This window comes from Phacochoerus africanus, chromosome 4, assembly GCF_016906955.1.
Source record: "Phacochoerus africanus isolate WHEZ1 chromosome 4, ROS_Pafr_v1, whole genome shotgun sequence".
NCBI classification, from domain to species: Eukaryota; Metazoa; Chordata; class Mammalia; order Artiodactyla; family Suidae; genus Phacochoerus; species Phacochoerus africanus.
The window spans coordinates 102,611,109-102,638,957 of NC_062547.1; the positions used below are offsets into that span (position 1 = coordinate 102,611,109).

A 27,849-nucleotide genomic window follows, 5' to 3' on the forward strand; every position below is an offset into this window, starting at 1 on the left:
CAACCACAAGTCTGCTTTCCATTGTCTGTGAGACTATTTCTGTTCTGTAGATAGGTTCATCTGTGCCATATTTTAGATTCCACAAACAAGTGATATATGCCATTTGTCTTTCTCTTTCTGACTTAGTAGGAGAATCTAGTTCCATCCATGTTGCTGTAAATGACATAATTTTGTTCTTTTTATGGCTGAGTATTATTCCGCTGCATACAACATCTTCTTAATCCATTCATCTATGGATGGACATTTAGGTTGTTTCCATGTCTTGGTTACTGTGAATAGTGCTGTAGTGAACTTAAGGGTGCATGTATCTTTTTCAGTGAAGTGTTTTCTGGAGATATATGCCCATCAGTGGGATTGGTGGATCAAATGGTTGTTCTATATTTAGTTTTCTCAGAAACCTCCATACTGTTTTCCATAGTGGTTGTATTAATTTACATTCTCACCAACAGTGTAGGAGGCTTCCCCGGGTTGGCAGTTTTAATGGTAAAGATGTTTTCTTTTTCCCTCAGAGAAGCTGCTTCTGACTGATAGGACTCTATCATGGTGGGTGAGACTTCTTGCTATAACTCCAGCCCCCTCCAGCAATGGAGGACACCTGCCAGTCCTGACTCCCTGTGAGCACCAGCCTCTGACCTCAGGGGAGACGGTGGGCAAGCTAATTCCTGGGGACGGCAGTCTCTGTTCCTCCCCAGCCCAGACATTCCCATGTGAAAGCTCACAGACTGGTTTGGGGGTCACTGGCCACTAAACTGATATCTCTTTATTTTGAAAACTTTTCTCAGCACTCAGTATCAATACCAGAAGGCCCTGGCGTTCCCATCGTGGTTCAGTGGTAACAAACCTGACTAGTATCCATGAGGACGTGGGTTTGATCCCTGGCCACACTCCATGGGTTAAGGATCCGTCATTGTCATGAGCTGTGGTGTAGGTCTCAGACGAGGGTCGGATCCCGCATTGCTGTGGCTGTGGTGTAGGCCAGCACCTACAGCCCTGATTCAACCCCTAGCCCAGGAACCTCCATATGCTGTGGGTATGGCCATAAAAAAGACCAAAAAAAAAAAAAAAAGAGAGAGAGAGAGAGAGAAGGCCACTAGGAAAGAACCTCAAGTACCAAACGCAGGTAATTCACATTTTTGTTCCATGGTGCATTCCAGCACCTAGCTCAGTGCCTAGGTGCAGGTGAATATCTATTAGGATGAATGCAGGAATGCTGTGACTGAGCCTATGTGACAGGGTTTAACACAGGATGCTTCCTGACAGCCATGGTTGAAGTCACAAGACAGTAGATGGCATCTCCCCCCACAGGATAAAGCTAGAGGCTGGGTGGTAGAGGAGGTTATCAGATAGCCTCAGCTTTGGGAGTTCCCCTGGTGGCTCAGCGGGTTAAGGATCTGTGGTTGTCATGGCTGTGGCTCAGGTAACTGCTCTGGTGCAGTTTTGATCCCTAATCCAGGAACTTCTGCCTGCCAGAGGCAGAGAAAAAAACAGAAAGAAAGAAAAAAGAAAAGAGAAGCAAGAAGGAAACCACACCTTCAGCTTTGTTCCCCATCACTCCTGGCTCTCGCTGGCACAAGGGGTTGAAGTTGAGATGCCAGCTGGTGTGGGAAATCAGAGGGTGTCTATGGGGAGTTGGGAGTGTTTCCTCTCATCATAGGCAAGTGGTGGCAGCTTCGTGGAGACTGCATAGATGCTGGCAAGGATGTGGGGAAAAGGAAATCTGGCGGTGGGAACGTAAATTGGTGCAGCTACTACAGAAAACAGTACGGCCGTTCCTCATACAGTTAAAAATAGAACTAACCTAGGATCCAGCAGTGCCACTCTTGGATGTTTATCCAAAAGAACTGAGATTAAGTTCTCAAAGAGGTACCTAAGCACCCCCCCACACCTCCAAGTTCACTGTAATACTTTTCACAATGGCTGAGATGTGGAAACCATCTGAACGTTCATTGACAAATGAATGGATGAAGAAAATGTGGTGTATAATACAATGGAATACTATTCAGCTTTAAAAAAGAAATCCTTCCATTTCTGAGAACATGAAAGCACCTGGAGGATGTTATGCTAAATGAAATAAGCCAGGCTGAGAAAGGCACATACAGTGTTTTCTCAATTATACATGGGCTCGAAGATGGTCGAACTTACAGAAGCAGAGTGGAATGGTGATTACCAGGGGCTGGGGCTGGGGGGGTAGATGAGGAGATGATAGTCAAAGAGAACAAGGTTCAGTTATACCAGATAAGTAAGTTCTCCAGATCCACTGCATAGCATAGTGCCTATAGTTAATGCTATATTGTCGACTTAACATTTGCTAAGAGGATGGATCTTATGTATTCTTATCGCATGCGAGCACACACACACAAATAATGATAATAAACGGGGCATTGGGAGGTGATGGATATTTGTGGCTTTGATGGTTTTGCAAATGTGTATGTACACTTACCTTCAAACTCAGTGAGTTGTACACAATTAATATGTACAGCTCTTGGAGTTCCCGTCGTGGCGCAGTGGTTAACGAATCCGACTAGGAACCATGAGGTTGCGGGTTTGGTCCCTGCCCTTGCTCAGTGGGTTAACGATCCGGCGTTGCCGTGAGCTCTGGTGAAGGTTGCAGACGAGGCTCGGATCCTGCGTTGCTGTGGCTCTGGCGTAGGCCAGTGGCTACAGCTCCGATTCAACCCCTAGTCTGGGAACCTCCATATGCCTCGGGAGCGGCCCAAAGAAATAGCAAAAAGACAAAAAAAAAAATACAGCTTTTTACATGCAATCATGCTTCAGTAAAGTTAAAAAAAAAAAAAAAAGAGAAAAGGAAAACCTGACTTGTGACTCTGCAAGCTTAGGGGTTAGGGAACACAGAGGGGGCTGGTATCTGGTTCATGTCCGAACCCCCCCCTCCCCTGCCACCAAGCCCTGTAGCAGAGTGGAAGATGCACTTGGAAGTCACTGCACTTGCATAGGTAGCAGGCCCAAGTGCTTATGTTTGTTTGTGGCTGGGTTGGAAAGGTGATCAGAGACCAGATAGAACACCTCTAGTTGGCATCTTGGCATGGATCTTTAAAAGGGGGCTCTAAGCAGCCAGCTTCCTGCCTGGAGAGGTAGGGGGTGTGCTTTTGGAGGGCCAGCCATAGGAGATGCCCTGACAACTCCCTGAGAGGCAGGAGAGCTCACCAGGGCTCTGAGGCACTTGGGGACGGGCTCTGACAATGCCTAGGGGAAGCCAAGGCTGGTTTTGGAGGCACCATCAAATACGCCCTCTCCTTTCCCTTCTGTCTCCCCACTACCCTGGGGATACTGACAGGTGGGAGGAGGGGAGGATGGCAAGAAGCATCTGGCTTTCAGCCTAAAGCAGGTGCCTAAGCTGAAGAGGGGAGAAGCTTTAATTGTAAACACATTTAAGAGTTTTGTCCAATTGTACCAGATTAGACTCATTAGTTCCTGAAATGAGACCTATGCTAAAGGTAACTGCAGGACTTACCATCTAAGAGTATCTGCCCTGGAGGAATTATAAGACCTGCCAGAGATTTCACCTCTGGGGACAGAGAAACAGCCACCAAAAATGGGTTTGTGAGATTGCCCTACCCAGTCCTTCTAGTTGGATGCAACAGTCTCTATTTCATCACATAACCATTCTATGTAGCTGTTATCCTCATTTGTCGGCGATGATGGAAGGGAGATTCAGGGGCTGAGGCTAATTGCCCTGGGTCACAGGCTGGTAAACCTCAGAACCAGGATTCCGTGTTGTGTTCTTTGCTCTCTACACCACAGAGCACTTTCAGCTTCACTTCCAGACCTGGCATGTCTTGCCTGCAGGTCCCCGGTTCTCCGCTGGCCTTCTCACCATGTGTAAGCCAAGTCAACTTTAACCAAAGAGGGGAAAGGAGAATATGTGCAGGTTAGCAGAAGGGAGGAGCTGTAATAGCTGATTCAGGTGAGAGCAGTGAGCGGTGAGAAGGGAAGAGCAGGTGGGGTGGTGCTAATTGGCTACGGCAGCAACAAAGACTTGTCAACAGGGGTGGAGAGGGGACGGGAGCGTGAGGGTAGACAGGAGGCGCTTTGCCAGCAGTCCCCAGTGCCCCCTTACAGCTGTTCTCAGCTGCAGAGAGAGTCTGTAGCTCAGGTGGCCACAAGAGCCCTGGAGATCCTCTTGGCACCCCGTTGACAAGGCTGACTTAAACCAACTCTCTCCCTTGGCTGAAGAAGGGAAAGCTTACAGGTGTAAGAGAGTCATTTTCACAGAAGACTTTTCCCCAAGCTTTATACCCCTAATGAACCGTGTCAACCCCTTCAGGTAACTAGAAGGCAAAGAAGCAGTTGGACTTATAGACATGGCTCTTTAAAAAACTCTCCCCCATGAAAATAAGTAGAAGAGAACTAATAGGCTATTAAAGTGGAGCCTTAGTTTGGAACAAATGCATCAGCACGATATCTAGGTTACCAGTAGCTGTGATGTTAAGAGAAGCTAATGTGTTTGACTCACGCAAAAACCTCACAGGTTTTCAGTTCTGGGTGGCTGCTTGTTGGGTCAGATATATTGCGGAAAAACTCTCCAAGTTGAAATAAAAGATGGAATGAGGTAAATAGAAAAGGAACGAAAAAATACAGAACCCCCCTATAGGTGCCAGGCACCACTCTACCTGTACGTTATCTCAATAGCCCTCTGGTGCAGGTACTACCCTCTGGGGCAGGTGCGACTGTACTCATGGTGGGAAGGGAGGCTGGAGGGCTTTGTAAACTGGCCCAGGCTTCCCAGACTGACTGTGTGCTCTCAGCCACGGGTGGGATGGCGCCTCATGTTTGGCATGCTCCCCCTCTTCCCCATCTCTGTGTAACTTTCCAGCAGTGGCTGCTGGGCTGTTCTCAGCGCCCCCCTAGGAACGGAGTGTAAGCTCCTAGGGTCTCACCCTGCTCTGTTGACTGTGGTTTTAGAAATCTTCATTTCATCATCTACTAAATGAAGACAGTTGTTTGTTCCAGGTTCCCTGCTAACTCAATCATTCCAGGAGTCCCAAAGTCCTTTGATTATCCTCAAAATATCTACTGCTTGGAAGGTTATGGAAGTGCTAAGCATAAAAAAATGGTCAATTAAAGTACACGTCCAGAGTTCCTGTCTTGGTGCAGCGGAAACGAATCTGACTGTAAACCATGAGGTTTCGGGTTTGGTCCTGGCCTTGCTCAGTGGGTTAAAGGATCCAGTATTGCCGTGAGCTGTGGTGTAGGTGGCAGATGTGGCTCCGATCTTGCGTTGCTCTGGCTGTGGCGTAGGCGGATAGCTGTAGCTCCAATTGGACCCCTAGCCTGGGAACTTCCATATGCCACAGGTGAGCCCCCCAAAAGCAAAGCAAAACAAAACAAAAAAACTCTGGGAAGATAAAGGGGCAAGGCACACAAACCTGAATGGTGTAGCAGAGGAGTCATCCAAATCCTCTGGCCACATGAATTTTAAATGACATATAGGAATAGCCTACCTCATTGACTCTTTCAAGAAATTATTTTTCAGTGCCTTCTATATGCCAGGCACTAGGCCAGAAGCTGGGGACAAACTAGCAAACAAGGCAGTCTTTACTTTCTTGGAATTTATTTAATTAGTAACACAATTAGCATTTAACTATAACTGCAATAAATGCTGCACAGGAGAAGTATAAGATGAAAGAGAACGTACACGAGGGTGAACTGAGTTTAGTCTGAGAGTCAGAGAATGCTTCCAGGAGGAAGCGATGTGTAAGGGGAGCCCTTAAGGGTGAGGAGGATTGAGCTAAGTGAGGAAGGGATGGAGCATAGAGCTGGGGGTCCCAAGGGGACCCCAAGCAAGCACTGAGTAGGGCCCTGGGATAGGAGGAACAGGGGTTGCTGGAGAACCTGAAGGCAGGCCTGTTTGATGGGGTGGAGTGGGAGGAGCCCGAGATGAGCCTAGCTAGGTAGGTCATGCTGCCTTTCTATACCACAGTGGGATTCTGTAAGCCCACTGGGATCCATGCAGTGTAGAAAGACAGCCATTGCTTAGAAGGCCCAGCTTTAGCACTTAAACATTGTGGCTAGTTATATGGGCTCACTTTTAGGCAGCATTCTCCTATATTTCACAGATCAGACAAGGAATTCTACAGATGCCCAAATTGTCCCAAGTATCTAATTACAGTAAACACTAACCAGCCTGGCCGCCCCATTGAATTAAACAGGCAGGGGTTGTAAATAACACATCTCCACCGTCACACAGCAGGATCATCTGACCCCAACCTGCGAATTAAGCAATCATAAAGCCTCAGAGCTACCTACTGCCACTGCCAGCCTCCCGCACCAATCTCAGAAGGTAAAACCAGTGGGGCAGGTACAGGTAGGTCTAGCATTCAATAAAACAACCCCCAAATACTCCACCTTGAAACTTCAAGCCTCTCTCAACCTTTGGCCCCTCTGTAGTCAATCAGAGTTCACTCATTCTCACCTTGAAAAATCATGCTCCAATGAACACTCCCTATTGCACTCAGCCAGATGGCTGTTTTTGGAACTCCCAAGTTCTCTACAAACAGCAAATGAGCTTCTTCTATTCCCTAGTAACAAAGCATATTTCCACTATACACCTGAGAAAAGAAGTTGAGTTTAAAGACAAGTACAATGTCAAATGTCCAGTGGGGTGGGAGGGCCACTGACACAATTCTAACCCAGGGAACCTCATTCATCCGAGGCTCCTCATAAACTCAGCCAGAATCATGGCTGGCACTGACCATTCTGGGTTTTTAATACCAGTGCTTAATGGAGGCTTGCCTCCTTTCCTCTTCCATTAGTCCTTCAGAAGACTTGCAGGAGCTGTATGTTAAGGATCCAACTAGAATGTTATGTCTAATTCACAATGGATACCTCTTAGAGCTTTGGTCTGTTACTAAGACAGCCTTTTGATATGAAGAGAAAATGATGTGATTCCAAGACAGTAACCCTGCTTCTTCTCTTGACCTGCACCACCCCCACCCCAATCTCCTCCCAAGAGTCCGCTGTTAAGACAGCACACATTCAGGAGTTCCTGTGGTGGCTCAGTGGTTAATGAACCTGACTAGGACCCATGAGGATATGGGTTCGATCCCTGGCCTCGCTCAGCCAGTTAAGGATCCGGCATTGCTGTGAGCTGTGGTGTAGATCACAGACTCGGCTCAGATCTTGCATTGCTGTGGCTGTGGTGTAGGCTGGCAGCTGTAGTTCCGACTGGACCCCTAGCCTGGGAACTTCCATATGCCGCGGGTGCAGTCCTAAAGCCCCCTCGCCCCCCCCCAAAAGAAAAGACAGCACACATTCAAAAATAGGGGAAACCTATCTTTTCTCAAAAGTATTTTGGCCTTCCTTCAAATTTATCATTTCTAACAAAATCAACTTATTGAGAATAATCCATTAGGTATCACCCCAATTCCCAGTTCTAGTCTCCTTTGAATCAAGATTTAGCCTGTGTGGTATTACTGGAATTGTCACTTTGTGATGGTTACCCTAACTCTAAATAGGTACCAACATATGTGGGGCAGTTGAGGACAAAGTGGTTAATAACACGGATTCTGGAGGCAGGCTTCCCAGGCTCCACCATTTGCTAGCTGTGTGACAGGCAACTTCTCCAAGACTCAGTTTACTTGTCTATAAAATGGGGATAGGAAGTGCTACTTTCCTGGCCCGCTTGCCTTTCTCACAAGTATCCTAGCTTAATAAATCTATTTTTTGCCTATCACTTTGTCTCTCGCTGAATTCCTTCTGCAGTGAGACACACACAAAGAACCGGAACTTCAGTAAGTCCAGACACCAGAACTAAACCCCCCCAACAAATGGATTTTTTTTTTTTTTAAGCAAATGGAAGATGTTAATGAAGCATTTTTCATTCTGGAAAGAAGGATCACCATCTTTGAAAAACAGTGAAAGCTTGAAGCTACTCTGATCCTTATCTGCGCCGTTTTTTTACTCCTAAACTATAAAACCACCTCCTATTCTCTCCGGGGATGGGGGGGGGGGGGCCGCACACAGTCTTTAGGGCATTTGCCTGCTGTGACCCTCCTTTGCCTGGCAAAGCAATAAAGCTGTTTTTCCTCCTTCAAAATAAATTTAAAAATGGGGATAACAGGATCGTGGTGAGGAGAAATGGGACAATACATACAAAGTGTGTGACTCACAGAAAACCCTCAATAAAAGGTAACTATGATTATTGTTCCCTGAGAAGATGTTGCTCCCGGAGGGCACGTCCTGTACCTGTAAAGCAGGCCAGGGGTCGTGGAGCAAACACCCTGTGCTCCCTCTTCCCACAGTCACTAGCAAGTAGTATCTCTGTCCCTGGCTGATCGTTTACATTAGGGCATCAGAGAGAACTCAGTTGTGGGGTTTTTGTTTTTTTTGGTCTTTTTTTTAAAGATTAAAATTAAGAGCCTTGAAATGATACAAAGGAAAAACAAGTACCAGAATTGCAAAGTTAACATTTTTATTGAACTGAAATTGATGTAGAACAACATGGGCCACCATAGCTGCTGAGCTCAGTTAACAACTGAAAAGTCCCCGTGACATTTTACCTTCCTAACATGGTTTGGGTGGAACAGCTGAGAAACAGCGTATATTATATATATGTATATATATGTATATATATACATACATATTTTTAAACACTTCAAAATATTTTGAAATGAGCCTCAGAGCCTTATTCAGTTTTCAGGTTACAAAGAGCATTGATAACATCTTCTGTTGCCTTCATTTAGTTGTGTCAGTTAATATCTTTTCCCAAAATGTCCCTCTCAAAGCGCTGGCTATACCTTTTCCCCATCCAGGACACAAGAAAAGGATTTAGTAACACTTAGGCAAGTCATAACCTGTAAGAACTTCAAAAGTAGTAAAGGCAAAAACCACACATATGTGACTCCACACTCACACTGCCAGAAAGACAATGAGCTTGGCTGAAGAATTTCAGCCAAGTTCCAGAAGCAAAGGATGCACTAATGGAAGGGGTAAGGCAACCAAGCCAAGTGTTGGAACTGATGGACCATTTGTGTCTAAACCTCCTTTCAACATCTTGCTTCAAACAGGAAAATATGCATTTGCTGTATAAAATAAGGTGAAATATTTTAAGGGAAAAGAAAACCTCTCTAAAGCTTAGAAGATAGGTTGGAAATGAAGGAAAATTAATACTGGATTTTGATAATCAATGCATGGATCAATGATATCAACTGACCACACCAATTACTTTTGTGAGAACAAGTACTGTAACTACTTAAGTACTGAAAATTAACCCCTCTAAAAATAACCAACAAGGTAGGACATGAAATCCTCACATAAAATAAAACCACATCTAGTTAATATTGTTTTTGGTTTATGTTAAACCAGCTGTTCATTCAATCTGGAGTTAATTTATGGGTATTGGTAAAAAAAAAAAAACCTTCAAGAGTGCTTCAGATTATTTTAATGAAATGTGATGAACAATTAAGAACAACTCATTTTTGACAATGCTAATTTACACTTACTATTTCTCTCTCAAAAACAAAACAAAAAACAAACACCTAAATATATTCTACCAGAGTAACTGATACTAAGTGGCCACCCATTCCTGCAGCAGTTATTTGAGAGACTCTAAAAAACCTTGCAGTAGGAGATGAAGTATGATTATAAATATTTTAATAGGCTCATGCCCATTTTTCAAAAGAGATGCAGCCTCAGGTAATAGCAGATTCAGAGATTTACAGCTCTCATATTTGCAACTGACAGATACACATTTTGCAAGGATCTTCCCAGTGTACACAAGGAACATCTAAATTAAGGCTTTTTATAGGTAGGTGGTCAAGTCTATGGGTGTGCAATGCTGGATTTTCATAAAGCATCTCCAGCTTCCATTATTACCCAATTTGTAAACCAGAAGATGTGCTGATGTAGGTGGGTAGGAGCTCCAAGGGCTAACAGCTAACCAACTGGAAGGCTTGGCTTGTTTGTAAACAAGTTCTGAAATAAGAGTTGGCAGTGAAACAATTGAGAGGGTGCCTCATATGATGTAGAGGGGGAAAGTGATTTGCACCTGCTGAAAGGGATGGGCTTTAAAAAAAAAGCCAGTAGTTCAATTTCACTTCAAGGCATGGAAATTTAGAGACCTAAAGGTTTAGTGTTACTTCCAAGCTAGCGGTTTTCACACTTTAGCTCGCAAAAGTCACTTTGGGGATTACTTACGAAAATGTGGATATGTGGGCCCTATCCCTAGAGATTCCAATTTGGGATATGCAAGTGGTGCAAGCACCTTGCTTTTGAGAAACACCACTCATAGCAAGTAGCAGCACACTAGTGATGATTAAAAGGCTGCGATGTCCAAGAAATGACACCAGTACCCATAGACAAGTTCCTCTGGAAATTCCACCATAATGATGTGAGGATCATATTTATCCTCAGTTAAGTGTCCTTTCCTATTTTTTTTTCTAACTAAAAGTTTGAAATCAGTGAACACTTAATAATGATTGTACCAATTCTGAGGTAAAAGGAAGAGCACCAGGGATCTCAATGCTAAAAGAAAATCGAATTCCCTAGGAGGTCCATGCTACATAGAAATCAAATTTCTGCAGTAACGTTACAGAGTTCTAGGGCACTGGGTCTTGTTTCAGTCTTTTGAGATAGCATACTTTTACTGTATCATCTACTCTTTCCTGTTAATGTTTTAGAAGAACTCCAAAGGGAAAGTTTCATCCACATGCTGTCTCAGGTTTTCTAGATACCAACATTTTCTGGTTTACAGCGATACACAACAAAGTTATTTATTTATTTTTTTGGATGCTGGAGACAAACATCTTTATTTAAGATACCACCAAGATTTTGGCAAACATTTCAAAACATTTGTAAACATAATGCTTCCCTTTTAAACTGGCAGCACTTGGAGAAACAATACAACACGACAACACAACTTGAATCAACATTAGTTCAAAATCCTTATACTTATGACCACATAACTTATGTTCCCACATGATAAAACAAATGATAGTTTAAATCAACGTCAACAGATAAACTCCATGAAATGAAAGTTTGTGCTGTTTGATGAATCACAGTATGTTATGGTTAAATATATCCGCTCTTTTTTATATTCCTGGCACCCAGGATGAAAAAAAAAAATCTTTAAATATACATTTCATGTAGGTAATAGCTTCTTTGCATATCTCTCTTCAAAAAATACTTTATAGAAGTATATAAATAGGTTACCTACATGTTTAATTTTATAATTTTGCCCCAAAACTATAGATCTGTTTCATTTTCATAACATCAATTTTGCCCAACATTAATAAAGCTGACAAACTGTTGAAATGGAAATGCTTTTGTCTTCCACAATAGAAGTAGCAATTTGACAGAAAAAACAAAACAAAACAAAATAAACCCTACAGTAACACTCGTCAGTTGTTTCACCTGAGCGTTTGGCCTACTGAGAGTAGCAGCTTTTTTTCCTCCATGCACGCTCACACCCACACCACCTCTGCACACATACAGGTCGAGCACACGTTTTCAGACGCTGGTAGGCCACAGTGTGCTTCCCATTGCTCTCATCAAGTGGGAAGCAGTGTAGCTAATGATAAACCACACTAGGTACACAACTAGCAAACACCTTAAGGCAACCATTGCAATGGGGGGTTAACTTGCAGGGCGGATTTACTGTTCTAGATCAAGTCAGCCTATATACATATGTGTATATAGATCTATACACACACACACACACATACTCATATACCTATTTCTTAACCCTCCAAAACAATGTTTTAATTTTTTTTTTGTATTTTGTGCAAATTTCTAAATATTCTACCATTTAAGGCAAAGAGTTTGCATTAAGAAAGGTCAGAAAATAGGCTTATGTTTATCCAAAAGCATTTCACCTTGCACATGACTTTTTTTTTTTTTAAACACATAACTTTAAAGTGTGGACACTGGATCCCCCATATCTAAAAAAAAAAAAAAAAATCATTTCTAATGACAAACAGTTTTTTAAGGAAAAAAATTGATTTGAAGTATAGACACTGGATCTTCAATATCTTAAAAAAAAAATTATTTCTATTGACAAACACAAGTCTTAAGGGGGAAAAGAGGACCAGAAAAAAGCAGCTTCAAAAATGCAAGGAAGCAAAGTAAAATAGAAAAAAAAAAAAACAAAAAAAACAAAACTCAAGTTTACTAATACTGAAACTTTCAACAGGCGAAGTTTCATGTTTTAGAATTTGAGAGCAACTCATTTGGAATTTTAAATAAATAAGCTTAAGTTTATTCACATCTTCTGGTCCAAGCAGAGCTCTAGTGCCATGACTCTGCTTGCTGTTGGTCAAATTCACCTATTAGTCTCTTGATGTGAGCCAGCTTGTTATGAAGATACTCGCACCTGTATTTTTCTTCATGGTAATTGGGACTAGACTGTGGAGAAAGAAACGGTGAGGAATTAGACTGAGGAGTTTATAACACTTCCCAAGTAAAGGTCAGAAAACCCACAGTGTTGTTACCTACCTGCTTTATCTTCTGATATTCCTGTAAGACTTCTTCATGAACATTCTACAAAATTAATAATTACAAATCAGAAAAGAACATTTGTTTTCTTGGCAACATCGCTAACACACAACTGGCAAGGGGGTGGGAAATATTGATGATGCAAGTGTAAATTGGTACAGCCTTTAAGGAAGGCAATTTGGCACCTGCTATCAAAATAGCAAATGCGAAACTGACTCAGCACTTACACTTTTCTCTCAGATTGCTTGTGCTTCAGTGAAATGACACATGTACAAGGTTACTTGCTGCAGCACTGTTTGTTAAGCAAAAGAAAGTAAACAATATCTAAACGTCCATTAATCTGTACAGAGGAATACTAAGAGGCCATTAAAAGCAGGGGGAGTGCCTTATGTGCTCAAATAAAAAAATTCTCTATGATATATACTTAGTGAAAAATGCAAAGTCTGGAACAATTTATACAGTTTGATATCATTTGTTTATAAGGGGGAAATAGAACAGTATATTCTTAGAATTCTGAATGAAATCAGATAAATAATGTGTCCTACCTTAACTTATTGGAACACAAGACAGTGGTGCATCTTATTATTGACGATATCTTAAGACTCAAATATATTTGTGAATTTGCTTGTGCATATACATCTTAAACTCACACAGACCTCTGAAAGAATATATTGGAAACCAGTAATACTGATGGCCTCTAGGAGAAAAATCAAGTGGTGGGGAAAAGAACTAACCCTCCTGTACCATATAACCTGATATATTATGGATCTAAGCAGCTTCCCAACACTTATATTTATTCTACACAACTCTATATCACTTCATTTTATGGATGGTAATGTCGAGATTTTTTTTTTTTCTTTTTAGGGCCACACCTGTGGCATATGGAAGTTCCCAGGCTAGGGGTTGAATTAGAGCTGCAGCCGCTGGCCTATGCCATAGCCACACCAGATCTGAGCTGCATCTGTGACCTATGCTGAAGCTCACACAACGCTGGATCCTTAACCCACTGAGTGAGGCCTGAAATTGAACCCGAATCCTCATGGATACTAAATGGGTTCTTAACTTGCTGTGCAACAGCGGGAACTCTCAGGATTTTGAGAATTTTGAGGCATGTTAGGTAACTTGCCCAAGGTCATACAAGTGGAATAGAGCTGGGGATCAAATACAAGCATCTGGCTTTGAGGCCTGCTCCTAACCACTGAACAATCCTTAGAATTACATTTTAGTTTAAATATAATCATGGTACACTGACAAATAACTATAGAAGAAAAATAACACCCAAACTACCATATCACTGACCTCCCGCACCCCCAACCACCAACTCTTCTAGCAAAGTCTTCTATGGCCCTAGGCAGCTGGTTTAAAAGGTTAAGGCCTACTAATAGAAGAAATAATGAAGCTCTCAGACAAAGATGCTCTCAGGTGGTTTTCCCCATCTTGGGGAAAACCCACCCATTTTCTCATGTAGGCACCTGTGAGAGCCAGTGTGAGAAAATGCACCACGAGTGGTGGTGAAGGCACTGGAGGCACTCCTGGCAGCTGTGAAATGTGACCAAGTTATTGTCCTATACAAGGAGGGAAATATCCATTTATGCCAATCCTTTGGCTAGGAATTCTAAGATCATTCAGTGGACAGGTCAGGCCTCTACTGCTCTTTGTCAGCTGTAATAATATTACCAGTTACTGCAGGCAAGTGAAAAGAGATTAATACCCATTAATAAACATCAGTCTCTGCAATAGCTGGAAGCACCATGCTTTTCTTCACTTCAGCCCCAAACCTGTGTGGTATTAAGTCCCTTTATATTCTAGGCCAGATTGAAGTTTAAAAAAAAATTTTATTTGAAATAGTTTTGGGAAATAGCACGAGATCTAAGAGCTATAGTCTGAGTTGAATTGTTTAATGTAGTCAGATATTTCAATGAATCCCAAATCTAGCTTCTTCTTTCCTATTTAGTTGTCTACATTTTCTCAATATACAACATATTATGTTACAATAAGTATTCAAGTATGTATTATATACTTTATACATATTATACAAAAATACAGCTTTTTCCCCCCACTGGAGGAAATACAGGCTCATCGTGCTCACTTACTTTCAAGAACTATTTCAAATACTGATTTTCCTAGCTAATTTAAACGAAGGTCCAAAGCTGCAGAGAGGCTGATCTATGACTTGCTCTGAAGGATAGTAGGATGCTGGGGGATGGGCAGGGCAGAGAAAGGAAGGTAAAATATGAAAGTCAGTCCATCTAGGCACAAATGTGTTTACCTGATACTCTTTTGAGCCCGGAGAAAGGCGCTTTCGTTGTGCGTCCAGTTTGATAAATCTTCTAGCCACTGTCTCCATCCTGGCATGCAAGGCCCTGTACTCATCATACTCAGCATTGAAGTCATCCTTGTAATTCTGGCGTTGCTCATAGGAGACGATGGCAATATATTTTCTAATAAGAAAAAAGATAAATGGAGAGTAGCTACAGAATAAATGTAACGCATGAGTCTGAGATTTAAACCAAGTATTTAGAAACTATATCCATGCGTGTTTCCCTGTATTGAATGCACTGCTTGCTGCTTTGTCACTCCTTCACAGAATTCGAAGTGAAATTATCCCACAGGAGAGCTTAAGAGATTCAGTGAAGGAGAGTAAATGTGGATTAAAAAAAAAAAAAATGGTGGCAATGAAGTTAAAGTGCAACCAGAAAACGACACAGATGTAGCTTCCTAAACCCTTCTCTACCCAAAATAATTTACTACCACACTAGCGGTTGAGGCTAACCCATCTGTTACATGTCACATGGACACAGAAGGACTGGAGGGGTAACATGAAACCAGGAGAATGTCACACAGTCACTAAGTGCTGAAGGAGAAACTCTCTCTAGACCTGCTGCTTTATGACTCTTTCAGCCTTTCACACCTGCTGCCAGCAAGGTGCCTCAGGCTTGTTCTTGTTCCTTCTGTCCCTTTCCTCCCATTTCTGACTAGGCAAACACATACAATACAAAAGGGGAATTGTTTTATCATTTAATAAAAATGAGGGGCCAGAAGAAAAAAGAAAAGGTAGATTTCTCTAGTTCTTTTCAAATACTTAATCATATTATGTCTAACAGAAAGCCGATTTTATACTGTTAGTTTAATGTTCTTAATAAAGAGGCCACATGTTTTATTTCAGGGTATGAATATCTCTGGTGAGTGAAGGCCATCCTCGCAGAGTGTCAGTTTATTCAGTGGTGGTAAAGAAATTAAAACAACATTTTAATATTAAAGTTAATATTTATTTGCGGATCTAGGTCTGGATCTTTGCACTCTGTGCTCGTGTCATGGAATGCAAAATTCCCTCGACTGAGATAAAGAGATTTCAAGGCAATTCGAGGCAGGTGGCAGGGGTGGCAGGTGCTCTGGGGTGGGGGGGGTACATGTATACTCTTCTCTGTGGGAAGACCTTGGGAACTCAGTCCTCTCCAAAATGTTTTGTTTTGTTTTGTTTTATTTAATTTTAATTTTATTTTAATTTATTTGCTTTTTAGGGCCAAACTCCTGGCATATGGAGATTCCCAGGCTAGGGGTCTAATCGGAGCTACAGCTGCCAGCCTATGCCAGAGCCACAGCCACAGCAATGCCAGATCCGAGACAATCTGCAACCTACACCACAGCTTACGGCAACGCCAGATCCTTAACCTGGATATTTAACCCACTGATCAAGGGCAGGGGTCGAACCTGCAACCTCATGGTTCCAAGTTGGATTTGTTTCCACTGTACCATGACGGGAACTTCCAGAATGGTTTTTAGACAGTTTTACTAGTTTTATTTCAAATGCAATAGCACTGATGCCCAGTTGGAAAAGTGAGAAAAGTAATGTAGTGAGCAATCTTAATATCCTCATTAAGATTTTTATTCATGTGGAGTTGGTGTGGAGGTTTAATTTTTTTTCTTTTCTTTTCTTTTTTTTGTCTTTTTAGGGCCGAACCCATGGCATATGGAGGTTCCCAGGCTAGGGGTCTAATTGGAGCTGTTGCTGCTGGCCTACACCTCAGCCACAGCAATGCTAGATCGGAGCGGCATCTTCAACCTACACCACAGCTCATGGCAACGCCAGATCCTTAACTCACTGAGCAAGGCCAGGGATCGAACCCGAAACCTCATGGTTCTAGTTAGATTCGTTTCCACTGTGCAACGGGAACTCTGAGGTTTAATTTTCTAAGTGTAATTGAGATGTTGGTAGTCTGCTAATTTAAAGCTGTCCTGCTGGCATCCTTGCTACAAAAGGGACACCACCAGCCAAGCAGGGGGGCAGTCCTCTCTAAAAACGGGCTGTTCTAACTGCACACCAGAGACAGCGCAGGGGAGAGGGGGAGAGAAAGAGGTTCCTGGGGATAAGCATATGTAGGGAGAATGGCTAAACCGACGTGACGTGAAACTTGAGTTTAACTTATTATATAAAATATTTACCCTCCTTTCTCAAAATCACACCTGAGGCCACATCCTCAATATTTTATTTATTAATTCCCTTAGGGAAAAGTACCAAACTGGACAACAGTTATGTTGCTATTATAGAAAATTATTTGGTTATACTGGCATTTCAACAAAAAGCATTTCACTATTTTTAACAAAAAATTTTTATGGTTCTGTAGTTGTCTCTTAAAGTGATGGAATAAAATGTTAAATAATTTGGATAATTTGCAACCACAAGTACCAGAACTATTCTTTAGGAATATTGTGGTTAATTATGAATTATTCAGAGGCTGATCATGAAAGGTTTTATAGTATGTCCTTTTGGTTTTCTTAAGAAACAAGTTGAAATTCTGTATTTTTAGTGATTTTTCTGAAAATTCATGCTTTCTCACCATTTTAAGAAAATTTGCAATATTTACATAGGATAGCTTTTGGTAAAATAAACTGCTTTTGCTTAAGTAAATTAAGCAAACGATCTTAGAGGAAATGTACTTTTGTGATTTTTAAAAGAGCTGAAAGTGACAAACACACAGAAATGCACTGAGGTGGAGATGCAGCAACCATCCATACATCAGTAAATTTAAAACAAGTTTTTAAATGCTGAATTAACTGCTTCAGTTGGCAAAACACAGCAACACCGTGAATCCATAGGGGAAAGGTTAGAATTATTTTTCAGTCTTCCCACATGATTCTGTCCTATGGGATAAGGATATATACTATTATATATATATTAAAAAAAGGAATCCAAAATTTGTCGCAAGAGGATGAGAGGACAGTACTGCAGTTGTTATTTGCGGGAGCCAACTTTTACAAGACTTTTAAGGAAAAACATCGGTACAGGTGAACCCCCACATCAGTGGAGCCAGGCACTGCCCCCCATCCACACTTCCTGGGCCAGCTTTTCCAAACTCTCGCATGGAACTCTAAAGCCATTTACTATCCCAGATCGAGAGAGTACTTAGCATAGTTTCTTGGGTTCCTTTTAGATAAGAAAGAGATGGTAACAAGCAGTACGGTTTCATGCTATATCATTCATTCCCCAGTAAGTATAGCTTTTACCACTACAGTTAAGCAAAAGTAACACAATTTAAGTATAAAATATTCCCTACTCTGGAAATGAACATTTCATGGGACACGGAGCTCTAAACCACATAAACTTTGTCCACCCTGAGATGTTACTAATAAAAAATGTTCACACAGCTCAGATTCCATTTTCCAGTCTACATTCAAGCTACTGGCACATTTGTTTATTTTCAAAGCATTCTCTAGTCAAATCTGTTTGCTCTTTCACTCTCCATTTTTCCAAGCTCTTGCAACTTAATTATTTTCTTCTTATAGAAACCCTTAAGTCTGTAAGAAAAGCTAGAATTATGTGTTCAAGTTATAATTTCTGAGATAACCATTTACAAAAAAGTCCCCAGCTCAGCATTTAGTACCTCACTGTTGTCATAAGAAAAACATTATAACCAGTATTAAAGTGAAATGATCAAATTTTACTGCTCTCTCCTCTTAAAATTAATTTGAGGACAAAGCTTTATTTAAATAAAAAATCCATCTATCTCTACTGTGTATTAACTGCAGGGGTTTAAGCACTTTATCAGTAATAAACTGTCCCTTTGGGGGGCCTGAGACTGTGCATTGATGGACTGTCAGCTTTGAAGAGTCAGATCCCTGAGCTCTTCCATAATCAGATGCTTGGCCTGGCCCCAGAACAAAGGAAAGGCTTCTCTGTACTTAAAGGCCACCAAGCAGAGCTCAGAGCAGAGGGAGGCACAACCTACTCAAGCTGACAAGGGTGGACTGGGGACAAGCAAGCTTAATGGCAGTCTTTCCATTGCAGGGGTGGCCCTAGGACTCTATTTCTGGAACTTTTCTGATTTGCAAATTATGGGAAAAGAATTTGAAAACTTTCCAAAATTAAACAGTTCCCTCCAATGAGCAGACATCTGAACTTACATCAAATAATCTGGGAGTTCAATTGTTGAAGAAGGCTCGGTGGAGGCAGTGCAAACCTCTTTAACTCCTACGAAGAAAAAAAATTCAAGCATTCACCAAACAGTATGGTTACAAAATGCCTATAATTCTAAAATAGATCAGAAACATCTGGAACACTTTTCCTCAAATTCTATTCTTCCATCTCAATAAGCAACAGTGAGCAAGGAATACAATTGAACACGAACAATAGAGGCCCTATGACCAGAGCCAGCAGAACCGAAGCCAGGCATTGAAAGCACCCTGGCTACTGCAGTGTCTGCACAATAAAGGAATTCCATCTTAACCCAAGGTCAATCTTCTATTCTTTCAACAACAGTTGTGGCATCTGCCCAGCAATTCAAAGACTGTGGTGGCAGATGCAGCCAGACAATGGGAGATACAAACTTTACATCAACATCTACTTTTCATAGGACTTGAACAAGGCAGATGAGATAATGAAGTCAGGTAGCAGACTGCTTCGATCACTGTATTTTTACTGCTATTCTTTTTGTATGCAGACAGTGGAACGGCACAGGAAATTTTCCCATTGGTGTAAAGTAATTTAAAATAAGTTATTAGTGAACACCGATTGCTGATTTTCATTCCTCTAATCTCTAGCCCTTATAAGACTATGTAGATTTGTTAAGAGGACAAAATAAACAGATAAAGAGCCAATCACTCAGGGCTGTGCCATGATAGTGTGTAAAATCCCTCAGGGTTCCATGTGTACCATTTCCAGAGAGTATGGTTTGACTTTTTATTAGGGTAATTTTTTATCATTCAAGGTAGAATTAAACTAATAATTCAAACCCTAACCCTGCCTGCTGGCAAAACATACATGTTCAATATAAAACAGGAGTGAGAATTTAATAATTCCTCAGTTTAATATTTTAAAGGATAAAGTACACTAAACAAATTATGCAGAGTCTGTGGGCTTGTGTGTGTATTTGATTCAGGCTTAGGTTAAAGGGCTTGTTTTTACAACTGCATGAGTCTTAAAGGAAAAGGCATCAAGTACATATCACCTGGGTTCTCCTTTGCCACAAACACCAGACAAATTCCAACAGATGCAGAGGATGTGGGTCTGACTCTATCCTCAGTTTGTGATACTCTTGATTGGCTTTGAAAGGAACTATATCCTCAGCGAGGGATGCAGAGACTAAGGCTTCCAACTCTGAGAAGACTCAAACCCTGCTATGGGTCTCTAGATTCTGGGATCCAGTCCTCCCAGCACCAGACTGTGACAGGATTACCATCTTGATGGTGGAAAGTGTAGAGAGTGGGGCATACCCAGGAGCCTGGCTTACTAACTCTGCACAGGAAGTATTATTACATCTTGCCTTTTCCTGATCTGGCAGATTCCAGTCTGACAGTGTTTGAGAGAAAAAGCTCACACTTACCTCTTGGGCCACTATATGCTATCATGCTGATCTAAATATTTCAACAGATAAGCTCTGACATGCAGTTTACTCAATCTAGGTCAATAAAGGCACTGCATCATACTATTCCATAATCAAAGCTTCTCTCCTATGGTAAAAATGATCAGTTAAATCTAAGGATTACAGACTTGCAGTATTATGGGCAAATTATAGAAAGATAATATTCCTCAAACTCTAAATGTTACAGTACTTTTTCTAAATTTTACTTTCCTGGGGATATTTTACCTTAGCTATGCTAGGTTTAAAACTGGCAGCAATGAGGGAGTTCCCGTCGTGGCTGAGGGGTTAAGGAACCGGATTAGCATCCATGAGGATGCGGGTTCAATCCCTGGCCTCACTCAGTGGGGTTAAGGATCCGGCATTGCCATGAGCTGTGATGTAGGTTGAAGACGAGGCTCAAATCCCTCGTTGCTGTGGTTCTGGCATAGGCTGGCATCTACAGCTCTGATTGGACCCCTAGCCTGGGAATCTCCATATGCCCCAGGTGCAGCCCTAAAAAGACAAAATAAATAAATAAATAAAATAAAATAGGCAGCAATGCTAAATGATGGGCTTGGATCTTCTATATGCTGGTATGCAAGACATTAAGTTTTAGAGGAGAATATGTATGTATATGTTTTATGCAAAAAATCTAATTGTGTCTAGATCACTACACATCAGGTAAGTAGTCTTTCTATGATTAGCTTTTCTTCAGAGGTGAACCATTATTTTATGCTTCTTTGGGTTTTTATTTTTATTTATTTTTTTGTTTTTTGGGCCACACCCATGCCATATGGAGGTTCCTAGGCTAGGGGTCCAATCAGAGCTATGGCTGCCAGCCTACACCACAGCCGCAGCAAGGCAGGATCTGAGCCGTGTCTGTGACCCACACCACAGCTCATGGCAACGCCAGATCCTGAACCCACTGAGTGAGGCCAGGGATCGAACCCATAACCTCATGGTTCCTAGTTGGACTCATTTCCGATGCGCCATGACAGGAACACCTGCTTCTTTGGGTTTTTAGATATTTGGCTTTTAAAGCTTCCAAAAGTGCTTGAAGTGGTTAAATTTATTAATAACAACTGATGTTAGTTTACTAAAAGTGTTCTCAAAATTGAAGAAGAAGAAGAAGAAAAAAAACCCAGGCTCTATCAAGCTGATCAAGCTCTATCAAGCCTTGCTCAAGACAAACTGTTTTCACTCTGAATGAAGATGATGTTATCGGTCTGCGTATGTAACTTTACCTTCCTTGTTTTATAAAGAATTTGACATTTCTCCTGTGCTATTATTAATTAAAGCAGAGTTGACCTGGTTTCTTTGGCAAAGAAGGAAATGAGTATTTTTATTGCTAATTGTGTGTCTGGTTAAATCAGTTCAAGAATGGCACATAATAGGTCATGTTGAGGTTGCACAGTACTGTGACAGCTCTCGAAAAGAGCAACAAAATCCACCTCTAAAAGGGGGTCTCTGGAGGACAGCAGGGTCATTTTCAAATGTCACCATCTTATTAACAAATACAGAAACTATGTTTAGTAGCTGGCTGAAAAGGGACAGAAAATGACTGCTATAAAATGCAAGAAAAAAATTGCTCAAAAGCATAATACTAAGGAAGGTCATTTGATTAAAAAAAAAGCATCACTAATTATAGACAGCATAATCTCACACTCATGATAGTCCTCCGCTCTTCCTGTTCATTTAACCCAGCGAGTTGGTTTTTACAAATGTAAAATACCTTCATTGGAATCTGGACTGGAATTGTTCAGCTTGGCAATTTCCTCTTCTCTTTTAAGGTCTTCTTCCTTTTCCTCAATCATTTCAATGTCATGCTTTTTTATTTGGTCCTTTTCCTTGTGTTTTTTAGACTTCTTCTTGGACTTTTTGTGAGACGAATGGTTTTCTTCCAAAGGCTTTGGACACTTTAGTAGAACTGAACCAGGGGGTAAGGTTTCCAGAGAAGTCCTAGAGGTATATTTGTCTTGCTGGTCCTCATAGATACTACCGTTTTGACTAAAACTGTCAACAGGTAGGTCTTGAGTCCCCCGGCCTTCTGGAGTGCTAGGGGAATTGGAGTTAGAATTTACAGTCTGAGGAGGATTGGAGACAGGCAGGTGGGTTGAAGGCAGCGGTGGAGGGGTGGGGATGGCAGCGGCTGCAGGGGGCGTCGGGGGGCCTGCAGCAGATTTTTCACTGGAGGGATTCAAATGACCATTTAATGTTGGTGGCACTCTATTTGTCAGGTGAGATATTCGAGCTTTTTTATTCATTAAAGGATCAATGAAATCTGAATCTAAAAGCCGTTTCTGAGGGGGAAAAAACAGGGGGGAAAAAATGAGCCAGTTTGTACTAAAATTCAATACATGTGTCACTTGTTATTATATGAACAACTGAGTAATCTTATTCATACTTAAATTTATAACCAATTTAAATTCACCACCGGTGTTGCAGTGACCATTCTCCGAGCTTAAGCACAAAAGATCTACAATAAGTTTTCACATCTACTGTGAAAAAAGCACAATCTGGCAGATATATATTTCTTGGAGTACTTATAATTTTGGATCATATGGCTCCACCCTAAGTTCCTTGAGAGATTTGGCCAGTTTATGTGGATTATACCATAGAGGGTGTGTTCAACACAGGTGGCCTCCTTCCTCTCCTGGCCACAACTGACCTAGTTATATTCAGTGAGAGGAGGAAGCAGTTTGTACCATTGTTGGTTGTCAGAACCAATGAGGGTAGGTACAGAGCGATAAGACTACACTCGTTTATTCTCTTCTAATGTGCTAAGATGCTCCTATTAAGAATATTTTGTCTGTCATTTATTATTTTACTTGTCTTTTTTTTTTTTTTGTCTTTTTGCTATTTCTTGGGCCGCTCCCGCGGCATATGGAGGTTCCCAGGCTAGGGGTCCAATCGGAGCTGTAGCCTCAGGCCTACGCCAGAGCCACAGCAACGCAGGATCAGGATCCGAGCCGCGTCTGCGACCTACACCACAGCTCACGGCAACGCCGGATCGTTAACCCACTGAGCAAGGGCAGGGATCGAACCCGCAACCTCATGGTTCCTGGTCAGATTCCTTAACCACTGCGCCACGAGGGGAACTCCCTACTTGTCTTAAGATGAGAACAACAAGCACCTTCAGAATAATTTCTCTACATATTGCTATCATTGCTGAAATACTGTCCATTTTTCCCCCTTAAATATCTCTCTTCACTGGATTAGAAGATAAGTCACTAACTAGCCCATAACAATGATATAGAATTACTGCTTCAAAATTTCTTTAAAATCATGCTAATATTATCCTAGTCCAGTAACAACAAAAACAGTATTTAAAATGAAAAGGAAAATCAGATAGTTGAAAAGTACAAAGCATACATCTAATGTTATAATGTGGCTTAAACTTCAGCTTGAAAGAAAATAATAATCACATTAATTTATTCTGTTTTCAATTTAGCGCCATTGATCTCATGCTCAGTATATAATTAGAGTATAAGTAGCTTTATAGTAGTTGGCATTTGAGGTTTCTATAGAGAACATACATGCAGGGCCAGAATTGCTTTTATTTTGTTCCTCCTCTATTCCTCACAATAGGTTTCTAACATTTTCTGACATGTGAATAGCCTTTTTGCCCAGGGCATGCTTACTGTTCTCCAAACATCTGTCTCGCCTTCCTAAGCCTTAGGAGGGGGGTCCAGTGAGAGGAACACTCTGTCGGCAGCACTAGGATAGAGAGGGCTGTCTCACTGCCAGTTCCAAAGACCTGAGAGAGTTCAAGGCGGCCTGAGAACCATGTGGGCTTCAATTCTTTTATTGCCAAGGGTCTCCCCGCCATGTTTCAACTGAATCTTCTGGGGGAAATTCTAAGCTGGAATGGAGTCTAACTGGAATATTCTGGTTGGTTTCTAATCAAAAAGGGCTTTAAGAAAATAGACACGAATGGGAGTTTCCGTCTTGGCACAGTGGAAGCAAATCTGACTAGGAACCGTGAGGTTGCAGGTTCGATACCTGGCCTCGCTCAGTGGGTTAAGGATCTGGCATTGCTGTGGCTGGGCAGCTGTAGCTCCAATGTGACCCCTAGCCTGGGAGCCTCAATATGCCTCCCAGTGCAGCCCTAAAAAGTGCAAAAAACAAAAACATGAAAACGGCAGAATTTTAATTTGCTTATTTAAAAAACACCTTCCCCCAAGAATATTTTCCTAGAATGTGCTTCACAAAAATTTAAGCATCTTCAATTTTCTATGTAATCTAAGACCTGATAAATCTTCCAGTTAGGATCGAGTAGAAAAGTAATTAATCTTGTAACAAAATGTAAACTTTAAGAATTTGAGAAGTTCCTGGAGTTCCCATCATGGCACAGCAGAAACAAATCCAACTACAAACCATGAGGTTGCAGGTTCAATCCCTGGCCTTGCTCAGTGGGTTGAGGATCTGGTGTTGCCATGAGCTGTGGCATAGGTCGCAGACCTGGCTTGGATCTGGCGTTGCTGTGGCTGTGGCATAGGTCAGCAGCAACGGCTCCAATTAGACCCCTAGCCTGGGAACTTCCATATGCTGTGGGTGCAGCCCTAAAAGACAAAAGACAATTAAATAAACAAACAAAAAATTTAAGAAGTTCCTGTTGTGGCTCAGTGGGTTAAGAACCCGACTAATATCCATGAGGATGCGGGTTTGATCCCTGATGTTACTCAGTGGGTTAAAGGATCCAGCATTGCTGTGAGCTATGGTGGAGGTTGCAGATGTGGCTCGGATATGGTGCTGCTGTGGCTTTGTCTGAGGCCAGCAGCTGCAGCTTTGATTCAACCCCTTGCCCAGGAACTTCTATATGCTGTGGGTGTGGCTCTTAAAAAAAACAAAACAAAACAAAAAGAATTTAAAAGGTAGGGAGTTCCCATCGTGGCACAGCGGAAACGAATCCGACTAGGAACCATGAAGTTGCAGGTTCGATACCTGGCCTTGCTCAGTGGGTTAAGGATCCAGCATTGCCCTGAGCTGTGGTGTATGCAGGTCACAGACAGGGCTTGGATCTGGTGCTGCTGTGGCTTTGGTGTAGGCCAGACGCTGTAGCTCCAATTAGACCCCTAGCCTGGGAACCTCCATATGCCATGGGTGTGGCTCTGAAAAGAAAAGAGACAAAAAAATAAAAAAAAAGAAGGTAGACATTAAGTACTTTGACAAATAGTGCTATATAGTAGAAAAGAGTTCTGATGGGACCTGAATTCTAGAGCGAGCTTTGCCATGACCTTGGGTGGGGAAGCTGTGCAGCTTTTTTGGGTCTCATTTCTCTCATGTATAAATCAGACAACCTAAATAAGATGAGCCCCACAGTCCATTTCTATGATTATATAATTCTATGAAATACCTGAGGAGAAGATGCAGAGTCTCTGCTAGAACAAACAGGAGATTCTGAACGGCTGGTGCTGGCAGCATTCTGAGATGAATTTAGTTTTCTGCAAAGGGCACACGTGTTCCAGTTAGGGAGACAATTTTCAAATGTTCATGACAAAGCCTACCCTTCGTTTTTCCTAAATCAACACTAATATAACAGTAACTTAAATAATTACTTATTTGCATAATTTTTAAAGGGAAAAAATAAGAGCTTACCTGGAGAGCACTGACTCTAATGACCGTCTGTCTATTTCATTGTATCCAGGCCAGTCTCTCTGAAGCTCTTTAAAAACATAATCCTTTAATGTGTATGAAAGGTCCTTAGGATTCAAATTGGCTACCTGGTACATGGTGTAAAAACAGAACATAGATCTTTTTACTACTTCCTAATATAAAAAAAGGCAAACTTTTAGATTTTTACTGAAAATAACTATACTAGTTGGCCCCATGGGACTTCTAGTTTTGCACATGCCAGGTCTCAGTATCAATGTACATTATACAAAAAGTGGAGTAAGAGTTTTTTTAAAAAAATCAATTTTTTTTTCTAGCCAAAGGAATCCAAAACAGTTTTGTTAACAACTTGATTATTTATTTCTGGCCCTTAACTCCATTACTTTTGAGTCACAGTACAAGTCATTGATCACTTGTATTAAGTACAAACCAAACAATGCTCATATGTTAGTTTACAAACTGTCCCTTCAGTAATCAACAGAAAGTATCTCCATAAATAGTATCAATTCTGATAACCATGTCTATCATTTTCTTGGCTTGCTAGCTTGCTCCTGATAGCTTCCAGTTCTCCTGAAGAACTACTTTTTCAAAATCGTTGAAATGCCCCCAAACCAATAAAGGTAAACAGAAACAAAAGTAACCCCCATATTATTATTATTAGTTAGCCAATTTATTTCCACCTGTAGTCTTTTCTTATCCTTAATTACAATTCCTTGAGCATCCAGGTCTAGGCTCCATTAACAGCACAAATACACAGATTCGAGGGCCAAACTAAGTCATTTTCAAGGCTGGCAGAAAGAAATGTATTCTTGTCAGTTCCTACTGAAATGGTCTTTTTAATGACTTACACTTCTTTCTGTGTCTTTTAAAAGTACTATCAAATATAATAGGATAGTTAATGCTTTTTTCACAGCTCAGCTGAATACTATCATTAATGGTGATATGAAGTAGAAAATGATAGGCTTATCTTAGAAGTCTAATTTGCAAATAAATTAACATGAGGTACAACCAGATTTCTCAAAGTGGAATACAATGATCTTACAATTTCTATTACGCTAGCTCCTAATTTACAACACCAGCTCCAGGTGTCCTTTGAACCTTAGACCCTGTATATAACGATCTACTGAATGAATATCCATCTCCATTTAGATATGTCTAGTATACCTTTTCCAAACAGAATGTATTTAAGACAGGATTCCTGATACCCCTCCATATACTCCTTTCTTTTCTATCCTTCTCCATCTCAGTCAATGGCTCAATATCCATTCAGTTGTTCTATTTAGTTAGTTTGGGGTGAAGCCCAGAAACCGGCATTTTTCAAAAGCTCCCTAAGGGATTCTTTTTTTTTTTTTTTGTCTTTTTGCTATTTCTTGGGCAGCTCCCGCGGCATATGGAGGTTCCCAGGCTAGGGGTCGAATCGGGGAGCTATAGCCACCAGCCTACGCCAGAGCCACAGCAACGCGGGATCCGAGCCTTGTCTGCAACCTACACCACAGCTCATGGCAACGCCGGATCGTTAACCCACTGAGCAAGGGCAGGGACCGAACCCGCAACCTCATGGTTCCTAGTCGGATTCGTTAACTACTGTGCCACGACGGGAACTCCCCTAAGGGATTCTAATAGGCAGTTGGGATGAGACTATGCTCTGGAGTCTACCAAATAATCAACAGTAATGACACTCATGTCCCACTTGCTCAGGAATTAAGGACACATTTAAAAATTATGTCTATACACATATTCATGACATGACTACTGACATATATCAGCAGTAGCCTCTGTGTGAACTGCCTCTGCCATCATCTTGCCCTCTCATTCTCTAACCTAGAAGGTAATTTACAACCTTTCTGGAGATTCAGTCATCAGATATTTTGTAACTTGAAACCTGGACCTCCCCATTACCCCCAAATAAAAAACTGAACACACCCATCCACACCCTCATCCTCATTCA

General features: G+C 41.5%; 1 protein-coding gene across 1 annotated transcript in view; it reads right to left on the minus strand.

Moving 5' to 3' along the window:
- Window positions 1–8,414: 8,414 nt before the first annotated feature.
- Window positions 8,415–27,849, minus strand: part of ELL2 (elongation factor for RNA polymerase II 2) — a 73,815-nt gene continuing 54,380 nt past the window's right edge. Inside the window, exons 6-12 of the mRNA XM_047778321.1 lie at window positions 25,887–26,011; window positions 25,645–25,732; window positions 22,021–22,588; window positions 18,853–18,919; window positions 14,720–14,891; window positions 12,451–12,495; window positions 8,415–12,360 (exon numbers count right to left, since the gene is read on the minus strand). Of these exons, the coding sequence (XP_047634277.1) occupies window positions 12,244–12,360; window positions 12,451–12,495; window positions 14,720–14,891; window positions 18,853–18,919; window positions 22,021–22,588; window positions 25,645–25,732; window positions 25,887–26,011 (1,182 nt within the window). The 3' untranslated portion in view covers window positions 8,415–12,243. The remainder of the gene's footprint in view (window positions 12,361–12,450; window positions 12,496–14,719; window positions 14,892–18,852; window positions 18,920–22,020; window positions 22,589–25,644; window positions 25,733–25,886; window positions 26,012–27,849) is intronic.